Below are 24516 nucleotides of genomic sequence, written 5' to 3'. Positions count from 1 at the left end.
ACAGGATATAAAACACAAGGAGGCTCAAGAGTTTTAATCAATTAAGTAATATAAGTATATTAAAAATTATAAAGGGAAAGTTAAGGCTATATTTTTGGACCTAAAAAATATGGAGGATAACCATGCTTTTTCACAAAACATTTTTTAGTGTTACCATTAGAAAAAGAATAATGGTACAGGTAGGCAATGGATTCACCAAGAGGATAAGTGTTCCATCTTCTCATTGTATCTCTGGCCAGAGGTATGGGGGACATAAAACAGAGGAAATTCAAACTTTGGGGTTTCACTGAGGATCCTGCGCTGAAATGACATGAACATGTTATAATTGTAAGATATGATGTTATGGATGTGTTTATTTAGGAACAGGACAATAGTGGCTACCATTCTTTCCTATGGCTCCCATCGGGGTCTACTAATGGTAGTCATTTAGAGATGAATTGTAGCATAACCCTGTTGCCCTTTCCAAGCTATTCAATCCCAGTAGTTATCATTAGCACCCATCAAGAGTTATTATTTTTTGTACTGAACATTATTTTTTGCAGTGTGGTGTTACAGGGATGGTGGTTTGTGTTCATATCTCACACACAATCAAATAAGAAATACAGGTAAGTGATTCTTGCTTTCTAATTCCTTACCTGATGAGTTCTACTGTTTCTGAGTACATTGTATAGGGAGATTTAGATTCCATTGGGCCTTGCTCCATTGCATTTCCACACTCAATAAATGACAGGGCTGCTTCAGCATAATTCAAAGCTTTTCCAAATTTTTCCACCTAAGCAGCAGAATAAAAACATGGTCTCCCTTAAGAACAGTTATAAAACCAACATTCTCATAGTATTTTATGTGCTTTACTGAGATACCTAGCTTATGAGTTTCAAAAGTCCTGTTAATGAGGCTGAGAGAAAGCAACACTAAATTCGAAGTGAGAGTCTAACACAAAACAAAACTGCTAATAAACGGGGTAAATCTTGGCACTACCTAAGCCCTTCAAACCAAACTCAACACAAATAAAAATTGCCATATTTTAGGCTTTTTAATTGAGTCTTGCTATTTATCAAAATCCAGTTCGATAGGAAAGTAGACAAAATTTACCAGCTTACTATTACCACTCAGGCAGCATAACCCATACGGCGCGTATGTAAAATAAATATTACGCATGGTAAAATGAATTCAAACAACATTCTTTGCTACAGATGTTCCATAAATTGTGACTGGCTTTAGTTATATGAGCAAGTGGTTATATGCAGAGTTGTACCTCACCCATATAACAGGTGGCGATTATTTCGTATTCATAATTCAACAACAGCAACTTCAATTCAACAAAGATTTATTAAGCTTCTAATATGTGCAAGACAACCTACTAAATCTAGCCGGCCTCAGCCACGCTCCCCATCCCATTCAGGCCTCCTTCTTACCATTGATTTCCACCTCTGGGAATCATACCGACATTGCTACTGGGAAGGGAAGTCACTCCATTCCCCTAGGGCCACAGGTACCAAGTATATCACTTACCAAACCAAAACACCCCTCCTTGTCCAACATTTCCCTATATGTGCTGTCTTTTCCTATTAAGAGTATAAGCTCCTTGAGGGCAGGGCGTGTATTTTTTTTAAATTAGTAACTGCTGTGCGTGGCATATAGTATGCACTTAATAAATGATTTTTCATTCATTCCAGATGCTTTTTTCCTAGGTCCTCAGAGATAAAGGTTGATATGATGTAGATCCTGCTCTTGAGGAGCGTTTTGTGAAGAGCATGTGTTTGGGGAAGATATATACACAGGAGGTTCTAGGGAAAGGTTGGCTGAGAAGACAGATTTGGGAATTTGGGAGATGATAAGTGAAGCCATAGAAATGGAGGAGGTCACTAAGAAAGAGAGGAAGAGAAAGTAATATAGGGGTCAGAGGAAAAGGACGAGGCAACAAAAGAGAGAGAAGAACATCAGAGAAAAAGAAATAGAACCATTAGAAAGCAGCATCAGAGAAACTAAAGGAGAGTGAACGAAAGAGTAAGTAGCCAACAGAATCCATTCTACAGAGGTCAAAGAAGATAGGGACAGAGAGAAGGTGAGTTAGCGGAAACAATGAGCATAGACTGTTCTTCCTAGAAGTTCGGCCATAGAGGTGAGGGAACAGTCAGTTCAGGAAGGCAAAGGGTTCCTTTAGGATGGGGAGGCATGATTTTACAGGGACGTAGGATCATCTATTTAAACCTGGAAGTGACCTCAGCAGCCAGAGTACAAGTGTAGAGTATAACACCTCCCTTCTGGGGAAATCAGAGACCAGAAAGGTTAAAGGCACAGTGAGTTGAATGACTTTCTCAATCCCAAGCACATTAAATAGCTGAAGCAGGATTTGAACTTAAGATGTATTAGCTTTTACTATGACTCTGTGAGAGATAATTGATAGAACAAGAGCATAGAGGAGATGGGTGGAGATGTTATCACTCATTCAAAGGTTTTATACAGTTTAGAGACTTTGGGGGCAAGATTCCAAATTGCTTTAGAGACTGGGTAGGCCAATTTACAGCTCCACCAAGTGTATACCAGTGTACTTGTTTTCTGCTAGCCTCTAAATTTTTTTTTTCTTTTTGTCATATTTGCCAGTCTAAGACATGTGAGGTACAACTTCAGAGTTGTTTTAATGTGCATTTTTAACTGGAGCATTTTTCATATGGATATTGATAGCTTGGATGTCTTCCTTAGAAAAATGCTTTTTCATATCCTTTGATCATTTACTAATTGCTAAATATCTGTCATTCTTATATACTTGTATCAGTTTTTTTAATATAGCTTGAAGATCGGCTCTTTATCAGAGAAATTTGCTACAAAGATTTTCCCCTTCTAATTTTGAACATATTGATTTTGTTTGTATAAAACCTTTTAATTTTATGTAATGAAAATTATTTATTTTATTTTCTAAGATATTCTCTCTCTTTTGTCTGATTATGAACCTCTCCTCTATCAATAACTGCAAAAGGTATTTTCTTCTATACTCCTCTAATTCATTTATGATGTTACCTTTTATGTTTAGGTCATATGCCATTTGGAACTTATTTGGAGTATGGTGTGGCACCTTGGTCTAAACTGAAATTCTGTCAGATTGCTTTCCAGTTTCTCAAGCAATTTAAAAAAAAATAGTCTATACCAGAGTAGTAATGCTTTCTGGGTCACTGTTTTACTATATTTGATGTTTTTCTTGAATATTGCATACTTAAATCTTTTTCTATTTTTTTTAGCTAGTACCAAATAGTTTGCATGATTACTACTTTGTAGGACAGTTTGAGATCTGGCACTGCTAGGTCTCCTTTCTTCCAACTTTTCCCCACTATTTCCCTTGATATTCTTAACCTTTTGTTCTTCCAAATGAATTGTTATTATTGTTTCTGGTTCTTTAAAGTAATTCTTTGGTAGTTTCCTTAGTTTGGCATTGAATAAACAAATTTTGGTACTTGTCTCACTGGCATGGCCCAATCATGAGCAGTTAATACTTCTGCACTTAGTGAGTTTTTTGTTTCTTCAAAGAATATTTTGTAGTTTTATTCATATAGTTCCTGTATGTTTCTTTGGTAGGTGGATTCCTAAGTATTTTATATACTCTGTAGTTATTTATTTATTTTTTTCTGTACTTATTTTTAATAGAATTTTCCTATCTCCTTTTAAGATTTGTTGGTAATTTACAGGAAGGCTGATTGATTTTGTGGACTTATATGCTATTATTGTGATGAAATTAACTGTTTCAATTAATGAGTATGCTGTGCAGTGCCTGGCACAAAATAAGTGATTAATAAATACTTGTTTCCTGTCGTCCTTTTAGTCGACTCTGGCTCTCCATGTAGACTATCGTATCTTCTGAAAAAAGTGACCATTTTGCTTCCTTTTTTCCTGTACTTCTATTTTTGATTTTTTCTTCCTGTCTAATTTCTAAAGCTAGAATTTCCAGCACTATGCTAAATAATAAGGGTGATCATGAACATCTTTGCTTTACTCCTGATCTGACTGCAAAGGCATCTAGTTTATCTTCAATACATGTGATACATATTTCATACGTATAATAATATAATATTTGATACATAGAATATTGCTTTTGGTTTTAAGTAAACATTAAATAACATTTTTAAGTAAACATTAAATATTAACAAACATTTATCACATCAAGGGTAGGGTCCATTTATTCCCAGACCTTTAGTATTTTTTTTTTTAAGGAATGGGTGCTGAATTTTGTCAAATGCCTTTTCTTAATCTATTGATGTGATTTAAATTTTTGTTGTTTTTATTATAAATGTAATCCATCATTATTAGTTTTACTAATATTGAACAAACCTTGTATTCCTGGTATAAATTTTACATCATAAAGTACAATATTTATCATGTATTATGGTGACTTCTTTGCTAATATTCTACTTATTTTTTTTTGTTTTGATATTCATTAGAGATACTAGGCTATAGTTCCCCACCCCCCATCCTGACTCTTCCTGGTTTAGGTAATGACCATATTTGTATCATACAAGGAACTTGGTAGGATACCATTTTTCTCCTGTTCTTGAAAACCATTTATATGAGACTAATTGTTCTTTCAATGTCTAGTAAAATTAACTTCTGAGTCCAGCTGGTCTTAAGTCTTTTTTCCTTTGGAAATTCATTTGTGATTCATTTTTTCTTTCTGAGATTGTATTACTTAAATTATCTATTTTTAGTACTGTTTATTTGGTTAGTTTATATTTTTGTAAATTTTCACCTAGTTAATTTAAACTGTTAATTTTATTGGCATATAATTGGGCAAAGTGATTTCTAAATAATTTGTTTTCTAAATAATTTTTTTTCACATGTGATTTCTCTTTTTGCATTTCTGATACTGGTAATTTGGTTTTCTTTTAAAATCATAACAGCTATTTTTATTTTGTTAAAAATAGCTTCCTATTTATCAATTCTTTTTTTTGCTTTTAATTTTGTGAAACTTTTCTTTGATTTTCAGAATTTACCTTTTGACGTACAATCTGGATTTTAAAATTTATCGGTTTTCTGGTTTTTTTAAGTTTCATATCCAAGTCTGATATTTTTTAATGAGCAATGTGATTAGTCACATGAAATTTACCCTGAGAACTCCTTTAGGTATATCCTCCAAATTCTGGTATGTTGTCTTATTGTTTCATTTTTCTTTATGATATTTTCTATTGTTTCTATGATGTTATTTGACCTAGAAATTCCTTTGAACTGTCATTTAGTTTCCATTAATTTTTATCCTTCCTTCCAAGACCTTTCTTGAATATAATTTTTATTGCATTTTGGTCAATAAAAGATATGCTTAGTAATTGTGTACTTTTGCATTTTTTGTGAAGTTTTTATGCCATAATACATGGTAAATTTTTGCAAAAGTGCCATGCATAGATGAAAAACACGTATATTCCTTTCTATTCTAATTCAGTAATCACAAGAGAGTTATCATATCTAACTTTTGCAACATCCCATTTAGATCCTTGACTTTTCTGGTTGGTCTTTTTTGCTTGATTTGTCAAAGTCTGAAAGCAGTACTTAATGTCCCCAATAATTAAAGTATTTATATTTTTCCCTGTAAATTGATTAGCATTTACCTATTTGGTTTGCCATTTGGGACATATATGTTAAGTACTGGTATTAATCCATTGTCTCTGGTATCTTTGGGCAAAAGGTAATTTCCTTGTTTCATCTCTTTTATCACGTCTATTTTATTCTGTTGCCTTATCTGAGATCATGATTCTTACTCCTGTTTTTTTGAGTCCACCTGAAGTATAATGAATTCTTCTCTAGCCCCCTGTTTTAACTCTATGTGAATCTTTGTTTCAAGTTCTTATAAACAATTCTTTATTGTATTGTTTTCTAATCCATTCTGCTATCCATTTCTGTTTTATATGCATTCACCCAATTCATGTTCATAGTAACGGTTCTTAATTGGGTATTTCCCTCCATTCTATCCTCTTTTTTGTTGATTCACTACTCCTTTTTTCTTTTGCTCACCCAGACTCACATCATAGATTTTTATTTTTTTCTTTACTTTTAATCCTTCTATTATCTTCACTCTAATGATGGAGTTTGTTTTGCTTATGATTAATCCTTCCTTTATTCTCCCCTTCTTCTTAAAACCCACTTCCTTCTTATTCCCTCTTGTTTTTCTGTTGAGTCTGATGCTCTCCTACACCAAGCTCTTAGTATGTTAGAGTGTGTGTTATGTGGTGTGTGTGTTGTGTGTACATGTGCATACGTGTGAATGTCCTTAACTGTTTGCTTGGTTCAGAGGAAAGTGAGATTTCATGGGATATCTAGTTCCTCGAAACCTTTCTCCACATTTGGATAGTTTTTTTTCCTATACTTGAATTATATAAAATAGTAAGTTCTTCCTTTCTGTTTCTCCTTTCCTCCTCTTTCTTTATCTTATCTGGAAATCATTACAGCAGACAAAAAACATTCATAGATCTCCCTGTCAGTCTTATTTTGTTCTATGGATCTTGAAAATGTTAAGGTTCAGAAGGGACAATTGTTTCTTCTCCCTCTCAGAAAGTAAACACTTTCTCATCGTACAGTCTCAGTTACTCCAATGTGTTTGCCTTTCTAGGTTTCTCTTGATTTTGTGTTTGCATCTCAAAGATTCAACTTAATTCTGATCTTCATTCACCAGGAATCTTTAAAAGTTTCTTTATTTGTCCATCCATTTAATTATTTAATTAAAGGGATTCCCACTCCCCCCACCTCCCCCAGTAGGACTATAGTCAATTTTACTGAATAAACTATTTTTTGGTTCTAAGCCTTTATCTTTTCCCCTGTGGAATAACATTTTCCCCCCAAGCTCTCCTGTTCTTTGAGGTATTAGGTACTAAATCTTGTGTGATCCTGACTGTGACTGCTTAGCACTTGAGCTCTTTCTCTCTGGTTGTTCCAAATATTTTTTCCCCTTTAAACTGGAAGCTCTGGATTTTAGTTATAGCATTCCTGGGAGTTTTCATTTTGGAATATATTCTAGGATGTGAATGGTGGATTTTTTCAATTTTCACTTTGTCCTCTAGTTCTAAGAATTCTAAGCCATTTTCATTTATGATTTCTTATAATATGGTATAAAAGTATTTTTGGGGGGGTTATGTTTTTCTGGTTGTTTTAGATTGTGCTTGACCATTTTTCTAGGTCAGTTGTTTCTGATAGGCTATTTTTCTGTCTCTTGATTTTGTTTGAATATTTCTTGCCTCACAGAGTAATTTAATTCTTTTTGGGCTGCTCTAATTTTCAGGAAGCCAGTTATTTGGATAAAATTTTGTACCCATGTACTGAGCTTTTTATTCTTCCAATTATTTCTTCTAGAGCTCTCACTTCATTTTTATTATCTTTTTAAACTCTTGTTTTATGTCTTTCAGGAATTCTAACAGACCTGTGGACGTAAACCATACCCGTATCTAAGACTCTGCTCACAGTGGCTGTGGAGTTACTGTCTTTCTCTAGGCTGTGTACTGGATGTGGCTGGATGCATGATATTTCTTTATCACTGATATTTTCTATAGTTATTCTTATTTCAAGGCTTCCTTCCTGAAAAATGACATTTTGTCAAGAGCAGGCTTCAACTGCTCCTGAACATCTGGATAGGTGGGTGGGTCCTTGTCTGATCTCTATTTTTATTTGAGGTTCTACTGCTTTCCTAGACCACTTGTATTTATTTTTTTCAAACAAGCATTTTACAAAGATCTCATTTCGTTCTTATAACCACCCTAGGAACTAGGTGCTATTATTATTATTACTCCCATTTCACAGCCGAGGAAAACGTGGCAGACAAAGTCACACAGCTCTTAAGTGTGTCTACGACTCTCAAGTCCAGGGCTCTCTCTGCTGAGCTCCACGCGGCTGCCCCTTTACTGTGCAGACTGACAGCTACCTTCTCTTTAAGAACTCTGTCCAGTCTTCTGACAGGAGTGCTTGACTATACATTTGCCTGCCCTGAGCTTTTCTGGCTGACACTCTCCAAGGCTGTGACAGTGCTTCTCCTTCTGCCAACCTCAGATGAATGAAAGTACTTACTGTAGTTGAATATTACTTGATATGGCACTCTTTTTATTTTTTTTCATTCTTTTTGTTTGGAGGGGGGAAGGCAGGGCAATTGGAATTAAGTGACTTGCCCAAGGTCACACAGCTAGTAAGCATGTCAAGTGTCTGAGGCCGGATTTGAACTCAGGTCCTCCTGACTCCAGGGCCGGTGCTCTACTCACTGTGCCACCTAGCTGCCCCACTCTTTTGTTTTCTATTCTCTGGAATACTGTTACTTCAGTTATAGAGACTGGAAAGTTTTGGCAAAGCTGTTTTCTTAACTGGAAGACCTCTCAGGTGCCTTCAGTTTGAAAATCCTGTCATCTTCTCTATCAGTGCAGTCTACTTACTTTAACGTCTACAGAGCCTTCATCCTAGACTAAGATCTTTTTAGGCAGACATCAAAACTTCTATTTTGTGCCCCTCCCTTCCATCACAGTACCTACAAAATATAGAGCTCTTTTTCTGTTTATACTCAAATAACTGTTGACCGACAAAGATGTGGCAATACGAAGGCTTAAATATCAACAGTTCTGTAACATACACAACAGATTTTTTGGGAAAGCCTCTCTTAAAACAATAGTAATTTCCACTCTGTGAACTTTCTTTAAAAAAATTCTTTTTAACTGAATATCTTTAGATTTTACATTATCCAAAGTCCCGAGAGCTGTGATGTTGCTGAGAAAAAACAACACTGGTATTGCTGGATAATGGTCATTTTGGATGAAGAACTATGAACTAAGGGTGTGTGCGTGTGTGTGGGGGTAAGAATCCCATTTAGAAAAGGCTTTATATACCTTGCTTAAAAAACTTAAGCAACTGAATCTGTAGTTCTTCATTATAGGGCATCAGCCAAATGAGTAAAATTATTTAGTTTACATCAATGATGATGACTTTGATGTCCTGTCTGAATCACAGCAGTTTCACCATTTATAGCAATTCAGATATGTCCTTCCTTTGGGCAGAGAAATGTAAATACCACAAAAGTTTTCCTGGAAAATAATTTGGTCCTAGGACTCCTTGTGTGACCCTTTTAGCAAGTCTTTTAACCTCTTTGGGGTTGTTTTCTCATTTCTAAAATGAAAGGGTTGGGCTAGATAATCTTTTAAGATTCCATACAGGTCTAAATCTTATTGGCTTATGATAAACTCAAAGGCTAACAATACAGAAAAACACAAACTTTGATTAAAAATTTTTTTAAAGGAAAAAAAAATTCCACTACCTACTGCTCTGTTGGCAGTAGTTACTAATTAAGCCTTAGGAACAAACTGAAATATTCATTTATACAGGGCTCTCTCCCAGTCAGACATTATTGGCTGAAGTCATAGTTTATTGGGCTATGAGCACTTGATTATATAAACATTTCTTAATTTAACAAACCCAGCCATCCTTGTAATAGATTTTATAATTACCCTAGCTATATTGCACTGATGATGAAGTTTCAGTACAAAAATAATTCAGAAGAACGTTATCTGGAAAGAAAATAGCCTTACCATAGCGTCTGCTTTATGTTTCATCCGTTTAGCTTCTTGCATAAAATAATCTGCACTGCGTGGCCTACCAAGAAAGAATAATATTACATTTTATTATTTATGAAGTATAAGTTTTTAAAAAGATATTCTTTCTCTTCATACAAACCTCTGCTGCACAGATTAAAAACTGCATTTTCAAATTACTACCTATATGTAGTATAGCATTCATTGTTATTTTCATTCTTTCAAGTTAGTGATTCAAAACAGCAAATATAGGCTGATAATGTGCATTTACAAACAATGTAATAAAGACTCTAGATAACTCTGATAGCTCTGATTTGCGAATCTTGTCTCAAAGTACACCTAAGAAAACAAGTTTTCACAGAGCATTTAAACATGAATGATGTTTTTTCAATTTAAAGGCTGTAAAGATGCCTTGCAATAATTGTGTGCATGTGTATGGGCAAGTGTATTTATTTACGTATCCAAATGAAAACATGTGCTTTCCTTTACCCCTACAATAGAAACTACATTTGTGTACATACAATTATTTTGGAACATTATATAAAAATGAAATGAGCTAATGTCCTGTGATTATATTCTACTCACAATGAAGTTAATTGTAAAATGATGTCTACCTTGTAACAATGCAAACATGGCATGTATTCTCTGGAGTTCTGATTAGCTAGCTGGTAAACATTAACAGCAGACGTGCATTATTAAAAGCAATAACCCCAGCCAACATAGGTTCTGCCGGGACTCAATTGGCTATATCTAAATATGATATATCCAGGTCCCAATATGATTTTGCATAGTGGCCTAGAGTCAACTATGTCCTGGCATAGGCTACATTAAGAGACAATCATTGGAACATTACTTTTTTAAAAGTTTAGTCTAATCAGTTGTTATTGCTTCTCCTTTTGCTTAAATAATCATGTATATGCTTATCTGTTTACATGCTTTATCTGCCCAGCTGAATGTAAGCTTCTTGAGAGCAGGGGCCATTTTTCATTTTATCTTTATATTCTTAGAGCCAAACATAATATATGGCACATAGGAACCATTTAGTGCTTGTTGCATTGTAATGTGATTTTGTGTGTGTGTGTGTGTGTGTGTGTGTGTGTGTATAGATCCATACATAAACATTTTCTTTTTCCTTGCTCCCTACTTTAGACATAATTAGCTTAGATTTTTAGCATCATGGAGTGGCTTGTGGTTTTTCTTATTTAAGTACACTCAGTCCATTAGTGGATGCATGATTAGTCAGAATGCCATCTCATTTCAATATGCACTAAGTAGTGATATTAATAAGAAACTGCTCAGCTTGGTAGAAAAACGCTTGTTTTGAACTACGGATGATCTCAGAGTCTAGTGCAGACATCGGCTTACTTTAATATCTGAAGGTCACAGGATTGTTACCTTGGCAATTATTTAGCAACTATCCTCTAACAGAAGTCAAAATGCTATTTTTACAAATGTTTGGAGAAGGAAACCATATTGTAAGCACTGCTGTGGCTATTATCAGGTCAAAAAATCTTGAGAAAGATAGACCATAAATGACTTGCCCCAAGGCACACAGGGAATTAACACTGAAGCCTAAATAGAATCTAGGTCTCCACAAGTTATTTTCCACTAGATTACTTTACCACTTAGTGTAAGTGTTGCTTCCCTCCTCCCCTTTCTTTTTTTTTTTTTTTGCTAACTCATATTGAAGGTAAGAAGAGTAAGATTTTCAAGGAGATAAGCTGCAAAATATCCTGTTCAAAACAGTTAAAATTGAACTTGTCATCACCTTTGGCTCATCATTTCCCTTCTGAAGTTCCCACTTTTAGTCAATAGTACTACCCTTCCTTTAGTTGCCAGGCTGTATGTAGATCTTGTGTTCCTTTTCGACTCTTCCCCTTTCCTAATCCTTTTAAAAAGTAAGTCTGTTATCCAGTCCTTCCTTCTAAATAGCTCTCTCCAGTCCAGCCATCACTACCCCAGTAGAGGTCTACATCACCCCTTACTGTAACAAGCTCTTAACTGGGTCCTCCAGTTTTGCTCCCTTTAGTTCATCCTGAGTACTGTCCCAGAATGTTACTAGTATAACATACCTCATTCATTATGCCATTTCTCTACTCAAAAACTTATAATGGCTCCACGGTGTTTATGGGATCAAAAACAAGTTCCTCATCCTGACATTTAAAGCCCTTTATTATCTTAGCTATAGAACCCTATTGTTACCACTACACCTTTACACACATCTACCTTTGTTCCAACTGAGCTAATCTTTTTACTATCCTTGGAACATGCCAACTTTCTGCCTTCACAATTTTATTTATGTCATTTCTACCCCCCCACCCCAGAATATCATTTCACCTCAGTTCAATTTTCAACTGAAAAACACTTATTGTAGTTTTCCATGTACTTTAAAGGAAGCATGGCATGGTAGATAGGGAGCCTCTTAAAAGAGTTCAAGTCTTTCCTCTGATCCCTATTAGTTAAGTGACTCTGGGCAAGCCACTGAACCACTCAGTGTTCCTGAAAACTCTCTGAGACTACAGCTTTTAGAAGAGGTATTGATTTACACCGGTAGAGGAAGTAGTCTCTGGGAAGTCCATATATCAGTGAACTCACAAGTCCAATTTAAAAAAAATGTGCAAAGCACTGACCTAAGCACTCATCATTATAGGATCATAGATCTAGATCTTGAAGAGACCTTAGTCCAACCCCCTCATCTTATAGTTACGAGAACTGAGACCCAGGGAAGTAGAATGATTTGCCTAAGGTCATATAGGTAATAAGTGGCAAAATTAGGATTCAAATCCAGGTTCTCTTACTACAGAGCCATACTATGAATTTCACTTCAAGCTCCATTACTATTTTACCTGCAAATCTGGTGTATCATTAAGGCAGAATTCATGACTTCAAAAATAACTATGAATATGCCTGAATGGCCCAGAATTGCAGGATATAAGGAATTCTCTAAGTAGAAGGCAGAGGAGTTAAAGCATTTATTGAAACTCAAAAGTAAAAGACCCATGGACCAGTGTCCCCAATTTGACATCCTGGCAAGAACCTTCCAAAACTAGTATGCCCATCTCACAACAGTGACCAGGAGGCCACAGAAAAACATTATGGCAGCAAGCCAAGCCATACTAGTACTTCCCACCTCACCCCCCAATCAATGCCAGGGCCCTCCAGCAAGAAGACCACCCACTGGCCTCAAGCCCCTGCTCAGTACTCTCCGGTCTCCACGAGGGTCAGTCCTGCTTTTTTGTAGTGTCTGCTGCTGTCACCGCTGCTTCTGCCACAATCTCCAAGCTGTGTTCTGCTAGCTGACTGCTTCCTCTCTCCTTCAGCTCTTAACTGCTCTCACCAACTGCCTCCTAGCTCTGCTCCAACCTTTCAGCAAGCTCCTCCCACCACAGGTTTCACGTCATCATGTGTACCAGAACTCAGGCTCCTACCATTGGCTCCAGCCCTAGCCACTCCCCCCAGGACCCTGAGAGCCCCGCCCCCGAAGTCCATTCAAATGGGTGGGGAAGATCTTCCCACTCACTGATTGCCTTTACATCTGGCCATACCAATCTCTTCCCTTTCTGACTTCCCATAACACCATCTACACCAGAGAGGTCAAACACAAGGCCCAGGGCCCCAAGGCCTTTAACATTTCCCCAGTACCTCAGGAACCAGATTAAAATGTAATGGGAAATATCTAACAAAATAAAAATACAACAGAACACAGATAATGTTAATATGTGGTTTTCTAAGTCTGTAGGATCTTTATATATGGTTTTGTGGCTCCAATTCTATTTGAGTTTGACACCACTGATCTATACCACATATTTTGGTATTTGATTATACTTTTTTATTGTTCTCAAGTAGTTTAGTGCACGTAAGTATTGTCTCCCAAGGAAGATTAAAAGCTCCTGGAGGGGAGGGGCCGGGCCGTACTATATTCTTCTTTGGTATCCCTGATAGCACTTAAGAGATGCACAGGCACTGAATAAATACTTGTTGAATTGAATTTCTGACGAGCTAACACAGCTACAGTGGCTTTGGGAGAGGTTCAGCATCCTGGCCAATGAGCCAGAGAAGGTCTCCATGGCAACTTCAAAAAATAGAGGAAAAATTCTCTATTTCATTATTTGTTCCACATTTTGGTATGAGGTTAATCATGTTTCTCTTGCCTTCTTTTGAAGAACTTGTCATGAATAGAATGTAATTTTAAATGTACTCCATTTTCATTAAAGGGTTTTTCCCCCCACAACCCTCTTCTGTAATAATAGTTTTTGAAATCTTATTTTTTAAACCAATTTCTTTCTATGATAATCTCTTCCTTCCTTATAATAGTTGTCCATAATTATGTTGAACTCAGTGTTTTAATATGCAGAAATGTATCTTTCAGCTTAATATGACTGTTAAGATACTGAAAGTTACAAATTACAAGGTAGTACTACAAATGATTTTTTTTTGTTAATTCCCAGATATCCTGGGAACATCATGAGGGCCAAATGCAGCTGCAAAAATGGCTTAAGAACATCAGATGAAAGATGTTCTACAAAGAGATACAGTGATGGGTATGTCAGAGGCACTACCCTCGTTCTTGGGCCTGAAGAACAGCACATCATCTAAGTCCCATAAGAATTGAGCCTGACCATCTGTCCATTTTCCCATTTTAGAAGATTTCTGGTTCTCTATCAGGTAACTATAAAAACCATTGTGAATTCATCCAGATTGAAGAAACAGTCATTTGTAGAATGATACAATAGATCAGGCAGCAACAAATAAGGATTTGTAGAAAAATAACCAGTTTCATTTTTAAGTTACTACTGTGGCAGTTACTGAATATAATATGGCATAGGTACTAACATAAAATTTAATTTTCTCTGCATTCAAACAGATTTTTCATCTAATCTTTTATCTTTTATATGGCAAACCTAGAGAATTTTCTATTTCATTTACATAATATATCCTTTCTACATTGTTTCTCACGGTGACAACATTTTATGGTGATACATTAACAAACCTAATAAAAGTTCAATTAAATGTAAATGTAGCCAAATACATATTTTGTGTTCTCCTAAGATGGGATTTCCAAAGCATTATAAAAGCCAAAGCTTAGTCATTTAAACCTTTGTGTCCAAGAACTCAATACAACAATAGCAGCTTGAGGACTTCGTTCAAATGTAATGTTTTCTTTTCTTTTTCTCTTTGCCTCCCCCCAACATATGACCTTGGTTCTAAAAAGCAGCATGGTTTTCAGTCGCCCCCAATATTTCTTCTGGCACTTGGGTATTAAAGCAACTCAGCTTTCTATTCTTTCTTATGGCTGAGACAGAGCTGAATGGTCTCCCACTGAGCGGCTGGCAGACTTCTTTCTATAATTCCTACCTATGTTAAATGCCGCCCCCAGGCATAGCCATAGTGTTTTGTGAAAACTGGCAGTGATGAGCTCAATGTGTTTGAACAAACAGGTTCCCCAGCAAGGCAGAAATCTGGATAATTTTCTCAGGGGATTCTGAGATCCAAGTAAGGCAATTGGAGTGCAACATTAAAAATGAATTAATTGTCTGGTTTTCAAATTATTATTTTATTGATTGGTAAAGTCCAAATCTTCTGCTGTGCGAAGAAAAATCCCAAGGAGTTTAATAATTATCTTTAACACATAAGCTCATGTCTCAGAAATCCCATTTTAAGAAAGTTGGTGCTTGAGAGGGAAGTCTGCTAACATCAAATGCTAGACCTTGTTCTGTATGATAAGTATGTGGGATATTCCTGATAAAAGGCTGGAATGCATTCAGCCAGCAAGGATACCAATGCAACTTTTGTTTCCATGACCTTGATGTTGGCTTGGGCAGCAAAGTCCCTGAAAGCTTGCTTCCCAGCAGTGCAGTTCTGGTGATTATTCATTGTATTTCTTACAGGCCATATGCCCCTGCAGACAACTGCATCTCTCATGGCCAACATGCACATGTTTTGCAGGATGCACAAGCTAAAACTGGCAGATTTTTGTCATTCAATCAAAAGCAACTTTCTAAGTGGAATATTATCAATTTGCTGATTGTTTTTCTCTAGGCATGGAACTTAAAATACCAGAAAACTCTTACTATGATTTGAGAGGTAGCAAAAACTCTAATTAGGTTGGGGGAGTGGCTAGATTCAGAAAGACTGGAGTTCAAGTCCTGCTTAAAACATCAGCTGTGTTACTCTGGACAGACTTGGTCTGAGTTTTCTTACCTGTAAAATGGGGATAGTATAGCATCTCCTCACAGGGTTATTATGAAGATCAAATGAGGTTCTGAATCTTTAAGCTTGTATATAAATGTTAACTTATTGTTTTATCATCATTCTTTTCAAATCTAGCATTCTTTTTGGTTGAAAGAGAAGGTATTATTAAATGTACTCAGTGAGGAGATAAGGCTTTTTTAGCCCAAAATATACATGAGTACTATATTTAGATTAATAAAGCCCTACTAACAGCTTCTGAGAAAATAGGGTAAATTCAAGCATGAGCAGTAAACAGAGCACTAGGTTTGTAGCTCAAATCTTGGCTCTGTCACAGGTCTATGACTTCAAACAAGAGACGTGACCTTTATGGCCATCAGTTTTTTTTAAATCTGTAAAAGCAAGGGGTTGGACTGGAGGGATTCTTAACTTGGGGACTCTGACTTGTTTTTAAAATATTCTGATATCTATATTCCAATATAATTGGTTTACTTCCTAACCCTATGTATTTTATTATATGTATTTAAAAACATTATTCCAAGAATTCTAGAGGCTTAATCAGACTGCCAAAAGGGTTCCTGACACACACAAAGATTAAGAAACCCTGGCCTTGATCATCCTAGTTCTAAATCAATGATTCTATAATTTCACTGTATGAAATCACCAAATGTTTTGAGGAAAGGAGGTGCTCTTTGGGTGAAAAGATGACCACAGCAACCTCAGGAAGATATAGCTTAGGAAAGAATTTCAGATGCTGTCTGGTAGCCAAGTCACGCTGAGACATTCAACCATTCGCTGAAGGGCAAAGAGATCCTTCCCACTTCCATAAAATCAAAGCACTATTATGAGCATACTGCTGACCATGGTTACATCTGAAATATCTGGCCCCCTCACTTTTTCCCACCTACATCTGACATGTCAAGGCCTTCTAGGAATAATTTTTTGAGGGGAACCTTCTCTTAAGAGTGTGAAGTTTAGGTAGCTTCACTACATGTTAGCACTCCGACTGGAACAGATGGGATATTTGGTGGCTTGGCTGAATGCAGCTTTCATGACTGACTAATGTGAAATATGGGCACAAGACAGCACATTCTTCAGGAGTAGCAGCAGGCAGACCTGGCACTTGGGGACCACTGTCTTCCCAACAGTGGCAATATGGCTGGCTGGAACTTGGTGGCTTATTTTCCAGCCAAGTGATTTTGCCACTTAGGTCTGTTCAGGACTTCTGTATTGAAGCCTCTGCCATGTGGTATTTCTCTCTTCAGCTCAATAATTCTCCTGTCAATAATTACAATCCTGGATTTATTCTAGCTCATGGCTTTTGGGGATTAATGAGATCCAACAGTGACTGGGGATCAATTTGAGCCAAATGTTGCCACTAGTTGTCTTAATTTTTTTTTACTGAATTCTTACTAAGTTTGTTATCATACCAGTGTCACCTTAAAACTCTGGCTGCCAAATGGTGAAGATGCAGAGTGTTGGAGAAAGCACAAGTCAGCCTGACACTCTGGGTCTGCAACTTATGAGGAACAAGCTGACCTGGATAACATTTTTTTTTCCAAAGTGTTTGCTCAATCTGGTTCTGCCTGCCACATGCACAACTTCTGAATCATGAAGGTATAAAAATTGCTTGTGTTTATTTAGTAACTGACAAAGAATAAGGGGCTCTTTTGAAACTTAGTCTTGAAGGCTCAGAATTTAAACTTACACTATTGTTGGTTCCTTACATTCCACAGAAGTAGAAGGGTGAAATTGTTAGAAAAATTTCTCAGGGAACCTTGATTGTATCTCTCATCAATTAATATTTCTATTATATTGTAATAAAACTACTTTTGTTTTAAAGTGGCAGCCCAATGAAGATCACAAAATAAATGTCACTATAGCACCTTTACCTACTGGCTCACTGTAAGCTCTCATATTGGATTTTGCAATTGTCATATGCTCATCCAATTTTGAATCGAATTAGTCTTTTTCTTCTTCTCTTCCCTTCTTCTGATACCTCCCTCTGGTCAATTTGCTGCTCATTATCACCTATACCAAAGGGAGGTCAAAGTAGGGAAGGAACAGAGATGAAATTCTAATCTCTCAACGGGGCTATTAGGTAAAAAGTTGAGGAAGAGGACATTGAAAACATTCATTCAAACTGTTGTTTTACCTGTTGAGAGCTGAGGATAAAGGGTAGACAAGCCCAAATGCCATGTGTAATAATGGAGAACTTGGATAACATGCCAGACTCTTGGTCAAGCAATTTTATTTGCAAGCCCAGAATTACAAAAGTCCAGTCCTAAGCCACTTTTAATTTCGTATACTTTGTGTATACAACAGATCCAGGAGCAAATCTGTTTTAGAGGATATGCAATCTTATTATAACATCTAAAAAGAAAAGGCAGCACTTACTTTTGCTCTTAAATCTTGCAGGAAATTTTCTGTCTTTCCCACTTCAGTAGAGAAGTTGCTTTTTTCTGAGTTGCATATTTATCTTATTTTTATGGATTTCAAATAACTATGGGGCACATGGCAATTGGAACATGCAATCTATCCGTGTCGTATATGTGTAAGAGGTTTTAAAAATTTTTATTGTTTCTATCTCCATAAAAGAGGAAGCAGTTTTATTGTCGATGCCTGCCAGAGAAATCATATGTATTGCTAATGGGAAGAACAAGCGATAAAAGCCTCTTAGTTGATACAGACAGTGGCAAAGTTGTATTAGTTCCAGGGACAGCAGAAGGAAAACATTTCTTCTTATAAGTAGTCCAAGAGCAGCAGGTTGAGGCAAAACTATTTTATTGTTGCTGCTTCTGACTCAGTCTTCATTCATACACATTTTGGACACATCTCTGCATTTTAGTTTCCAGCACATACTTAATGTATTCTCTACATCCAGCACTCAAACTTATGTGCAGGCAGTTTTTTAAGTTGAATCACCTTAGCACATTGATGACTGTGCTTGACTAAGTACAACAGTGACAAAAAAGCATGGTGAAGAAATGGAAACACAAGAAATATCATGGAATGAAACCCAAGGTCAGGCTTCCAGGAGTGATAAACTTGGAGTAAAACCCTGAAACAATTTTTAGTGTAGCCTCTGTTTGGCCATGTTGCATTTTGAGGCTTAGGAATAAGAGTCATAGATTCTCAATATATGTTTCTACGTTGTCCTTAAATACAATTCTGCTCTATCTATATTCTTTTTTTCTCCCTAATGCTTAAAGTTTGTGTACAAGATTGATGATTCCCTTCTTCAATACTGGAGACTAACTAGTTTCTCCTCCCTTATACCCTTAAAGTATAGCATGTTATCACACTTCCCAAGGGTTTCATTAAAACCCCTCTCACTGTTCAGTGGGAGCCCTTGGAGATGATTAGGGAGAAAAGAGGAGCTGGTGTGCAGCCAGGAAGAATACAGGGAAATGAGATCCAATAGGGTTTGCTGCATCAGCAGACAGAGGAGAAAACAATACCACCCCTACCTCCCCACTCCTGTGGACCACCTTTTGTCTCAAGTCTAGTCTATTTGAAACTAATTCAATTTTAAAAAATTTTCATTTTTAATCTAAAATTTCCCTTGCCCTTCCCTTGCTCCTAAATTTTTCCAAAGTTCAGTTAAGTAAATGAAGTCTACTACTCATGTAACCTCTTAAAAATCACTGACAATATCTATACTCAGGATCTGTGTTAGGGGTTGGGGAGTGCAGGAAGGGAACAACAGAATGTTATTCTGCCACTTTTTTTGGCCACCTCTCAAGCATCTCAGAATGATACTTTTACTCATTCTCTCCTGCTTTTTGTTTTCTTCTATTTCCTGGATAGCAGAAATGGATTAACACAGGGTTGGAGGTAGCTGGAGTAAGTTTTGGTTGGGGCACGTACAGAGAGAGCATTTTTGCTCAAATCATCTCAATCCTCTTTTTCCCTCCACTTCAAATACCATCTATACTATCGGTATAGTACTAGGAGGGAGAGTGGGGCTTCCATTAGAAAATCACTCCTATTCTCTGCTGGCTGGAGTTTAAAAAGTAAACACAACTACAGTAATATAAAACTATCCCAAGTCCAATATTCAGGTGCTGAGAAATCTGTTATTGCTATTGTACATATGTGTGCATATCCTGACCAAACATTCTAGGGCAAAACAACCCCAACTGTTTCATGAGTTCAGCTGATTGTGTGTAGCTATAGCACATCGACTTCAAAAGCCCATGGTTTGAAATGAAGAAGCAACGTACTTCTACTAAAGTAAGTTAAAAAAAAGGCATTTAGAATTAAGGACTCAATTTACTTTATGAGCTTAAGTACGTAACTCACTAAGCCACATGCAAGAAACTGACCGTACCATAATAAGTTAGGAGAAACTAGAGCCATAATTAGAGTGAGGCAATTGGGCCTTTGCTCCAGAGCACCAAAATTTAAGCAAAAATTTGACACACACATACTCTTTTAGTACCAAGGAACTTAGCACCTAAATGCGAATAGTTAGTTAAAATACAAAGCCACCAGATCACTGGAAATGTTAATAAAACCAATCTGTGAGCCACTGTAGTAATTAATTCCCCTTACCGCTCAACTAAATTAGTCTTAATTACTTCTTGTATTATTTTCAGATCATGAATTACAAACTTAACCTATGGGTATGTTTTGTACCGCTTGCTTTGAATTCTAAAATTGTTACAGCTCTGAAACAAACAGACCATATTATAAGTTAAATTCTGTCTCAAAAGGCCTCTACCTCATTTCCTAGTCATAAGTTCCAAACCATGTCACCTGCACTCTGCACATCATCCTCATCTTTCCACTAGTACCTAAAACTCTAGGAATCCTAGGAAGTTGAGCTCTGATGGATGAACTCTTGCTTCATCTTGTCCCTAAGCAGGTCTTTATGACCCTCTCTGGCTACCTCCATTCCATGCCAGTGTGTGCATGATACCTCTGGATGCTGCCTTCATTTCCAGTTACCTTTCATGTGATGTCTTTCCCTGCCAGGATCTAAGTTTACTGAGTACAGGGACTGTCATGTCTGCTTGTACTGTGATTCCCAATGCTTTGCACAGTGTCTGGCACACATAAGTGCTTAATTATCTATCTCCCTCCCTCCCTATTCATCCAACCTCAACATAGTAACAAAAAAATCCCATACTCACATATCATCAAAGATGAGCTTTTGTCTCCTGCAGTCTCTGTGCCCATTGGATAATGGTGACCATGGCTCTGTCTGGGGTCGTGGTTTATTATAGAAGAGAATGTTTTCTGAGCTGTTGTGCACTGTTTTCTAGATAATAAACAATACCAAAATATTTGAGAAATCAGCCATCTAACTGAAAAATTAACATAAACCACAACAGATTTTTTGTATTATAAATTACAACCTAATTTACTCTTTTTTTTGTTTCAAGGAATAGATATGACTATTTTGTCTTTTCAGGTCACAAACACCAGTTTCCATAAACTGCTTTTTGGAAGACTGGAATTTCAAAGTGATATGCAGAAAAAAGCCAAAGATAATTACTACAGGGTTTTGTTTTGTTTTTTTGAGAAGGAAAAAAAATGGAGCACTGTTGTTTTGTGGAAGGAAAAAAAAAAGAAAGAAATTAAGTACCTTCACTAGGGAAAATGATTTCCTTTAAAGCAGCTAAAGTAATTTTGCAGGATTTATAGATACAGAATTCTATCTTTAAACATGGACCTATTTCATACGAAAAATGGAAGGTTAAATTCTGTAGGGCACAGGAAGGAATGTAACCCAGGAAATCTGACTCTACAATTTGAAAAACTGAAAATTCTTTTTAGAATATAAAATAATTTATTCATTTATATTAATGAGCCTTAAAAGTGCACTGATAAAATTATTTCTAAGATTTAAATCTATGATACTACAACTCTAAGACCTTTACTTAGTAATATCAAAAACATCTCTCTAAAATTGAAAGCTACAATTTTTGTACTGAGGAAAATTTGTCAGGAATGAGGATGTCCAAAGTTTCACCTACTATTTCATGAAATTCCATAGATATTACCTATAACAATAAGGGAAGAAAATGATTTAAGTAATTAAGGACAGGCAAAGGAGAGGCAAAATTATCTCTGTGGATGATGTAATCATTTACTTTACCTGAAAATTCTTCAAAAAATTTTTGTGAGTTTATGGCTGCACAAAGGTCCTGTGAGATGGTGAGGTTTTTCCCCACCTTGAGATTTATTTTGGCAGCTTTTCATTTCATTCCCCTCCTCCTGCCCCAAGTTCAGCTTTTTTTCTAGAGAATTGGATTAAGATTCAGGTTTAGCCAGGATAGCTGCTAAATGAGAATTGCAAGGCCAAGTTTCCTGACAATGATAGTAAGTTTTATGTTCCTGGATGGTCTTATTTATCATCAATTAACAGGTTAAAGAAACATATATATTTATTAGACCTTGCTTTTTCTCACCCCTTTATTATTAGTAAGCCCTTTCTAAAGGGTTACCTGATTTCTGTCACATGTGGAGCTCCTGTCAATTTTCAAGAGAAGCAATGACTGTTAAAAGAAATATGGCTGGGAAAACTTTGTCAAGAAGATTGTGTCCTGAAGTTATACTATTGTTAGGCTTCATAGAGAAGAACCACCTGCTGTCAAAGTCTCTTCTCATTGGAGGGATTCCATTCACCAGCGGGGTTCTCTCCACAAAAAGAGGGTGCTGTAGCAGTGCTGCCTTTCTGTGGTCTATACTGATCCATGAGAGAGCAGATCAGAAGGCACTGGCACACCTCAAGAGCAGGTTTCTGAGATACCTACTGCCCTATATGATCCCACCCCCAGGGAACTTTCTGAGCAAAGACTTGTTTCCAACCTGCTATTTTACATCGTCACCAAAGGATGTATTATTTTTGGCTGTTTTCTTTTGAGAATTGAAACCGAAAGCTGTGGGAAATTATTTTTAAAGAGCAAAAGAGGCTTATAAATAGTTCTTTTTTTTTTCATCTTCCTGAGCCCCTCAAGAGCCCCAATTGGGAGGGCTGAGAGGCAACTCTTTTATACCGGATCTCTTGTAAAGCAGCAAGTCAGCATTTTAATGCTTTGTTGGCAATAGGGATAGGGTTGGGGAGGGGTGGGAAGGTGTGTGGGAGAGGGAGAAATTCCAAGTTTGCATGTGAATGTTTTAATTAGGAAATAACAACATAAAAACTTACAGCAAGGTCTCCAGCATGGGGCTGCAACTGATTCTCCGTCTTATGCTTTTTGCTGGAGGAGATGGAAGTGAACAGACTGCTGCCATTAGGTCTACTGGAAGAAGTTAAATCATCATTGGAGTATTTGTGTTTTGACACATCTGAGAGGGGTGAAATGGGTGACCGAAGCATTTTCTCATTTTTATTTATTGGTATTGCCAAGCTGGAAAAGGAAATTACAGTAATGGAATGTCACAAAGCCGGCACTGAAGAAGGTAAATGTTTTATATATTACCAAAACCTCCAATTTAAGACCTGCTGGCAGGGAGAAGTTTAGTAGGAATTATTATTCCTGGAAATGACTTTATGGTATTAGGACCAAAAGTTCATTTGCAAATTTAGATCATGGTTTCCTCTGCCATGGAGGGTAAATTGCAAACCTGGAGTTAGCCTAAAAGTGTATCTCTTTCTAATAATTATAATAATAACAGTGATAATACTTATTAGGCATTCTTCATCTGAGGACTTCAAAATAGTTTACGAATATTTATCCTTCTTTTATATCCACAAAGCATGGATAGTAAGCAAGTAATCATGATATTAAAACATCTTATTCCAGGGTGACTTTAAAAAATTAATTTTACCAAATATTATAACAAATAAAACTCTCATTTAAAAATCAGGCAAACTAAGTTCCAAAGTGCTCTGCGAGACAAAGCTACCACTTTCAGTCATTTAGTCTATGGCTTATCTGGGCACCACTGAATCAGAAACCAGTAAGGGGATAGATGTGATTAGAAGCTAGAACTTTTGTCTTCTATCCCTTTGCTCTGCCTATAAAGTCACTCTGCTCATTTGTGCTGAGCTTACTCTAAGGACAAAAGATATACTCTTGCTCACCGCCTCATAAAGTGTGTTTTATCATACTAATAAAAATTAACAGGAATAATGATAGTACCTCAGATTTATAAAGAACTGTTGCTTAGAACTCAAAGTATCTTCCTGTCTACTTTGCCATTTGTCCTTATAACTTTTCTGTTAAAGATGAAAATAAGGTTCTACTGGATAAATATTTTATAACAGATCTCAAAATTTTGGAAGTTGGTGTATAAATCACAGGCATGTTAGGGCTATAGCTGGGTTGATGGGACAAACAGATTATACAGTAAGGAAAAACTAGGAATAGTACGGATAATTTCCAGTTAATTAGGAATGACTGCTTCAAAAAGCAGTTATCCTAAGCAAGCATAAGCCACAAGAAAATCTGGCTCACAACTTCAGTTCTAGAACAAATTTCCAAAATATCCTTGGAACCCTGAAGAGATTCCTTTCAAGTTTCAAACCACCTTCCTTAATGTTGGAAGTAACATCTTCCTTTCAGTTGCCTCCCTAACTCTAGCTGCTTGGATGACGGAAAAAGGAGAAATGTCTACTCTTGGTGAGGGCCGGGACAAGAGGAGAGGCAGGTACTCCTAGATTTCTAGGCTAGGGCTTCAAAAAGTGGAGTAAGTGGGTTGGTATCTCTATTAGTCCCAGAATTATTTAGCAGTAATAGTTCCCATAATCCCAGGGGGACCCTTAAGAAAGAATGCAACTATACTTTATTCTGAAGCCATATCTGGGAAAGTAGAGTCCAAAATACATCATGAACTATGA

The 24516-nt window shown here is 36.5% G+C and overlaps 1 protein-coding gene across 1 annotated transcript in view; it reads right to left on the bottom strand.

Annotated features, from left to right (window-relative positions):
- AFF3 (AF4/FMR2 family member 3) overlaps window positions 1–24516 on the bottom strand; it is a 658787-nt gene that overhangs the window by 18483 nt on the left and 615788 nt on the right. The window contains exons 15-18 of the mRNA XM_036747397.1: window positions 22882–23083; window positions 20861–20988; window positions 9531–9594; window positions 636–772 (exon numbers count right to left, since the gene is read on the bottom strand). Coding sequence (XP_036603292.1) covers window positions 636–772; window positions 9531–9594; window positions 20861–20988; window positions 22882–23083 — 531 coding nt within the window. The remainder of the gene's footprint in view (window positions 1–635; window positions 773–9530; window positions 9595–20860; window positions 20989–22881; window positions 23084–24516) is intronic.

The sequence above is a fragment of the Trichosurus vulpecula genome, chromosome 2 (assembly GCF_011100635.1).
Source record: "Trichosurus vulpecula isolate mTriVul1 chromosome 2, mTriVul1.pri, whole genome shotgun sequence".
Taxonomy (NCBI): Eukaryota; Metazoa; Chordata; class Mammalia; order Diprotodontia; family Phalangeridae; genus Trichosurus; species Trichosurus vulpecula.
This window is presented reverse-complemented; position numbering and strand designations above follow the sequence as displayed.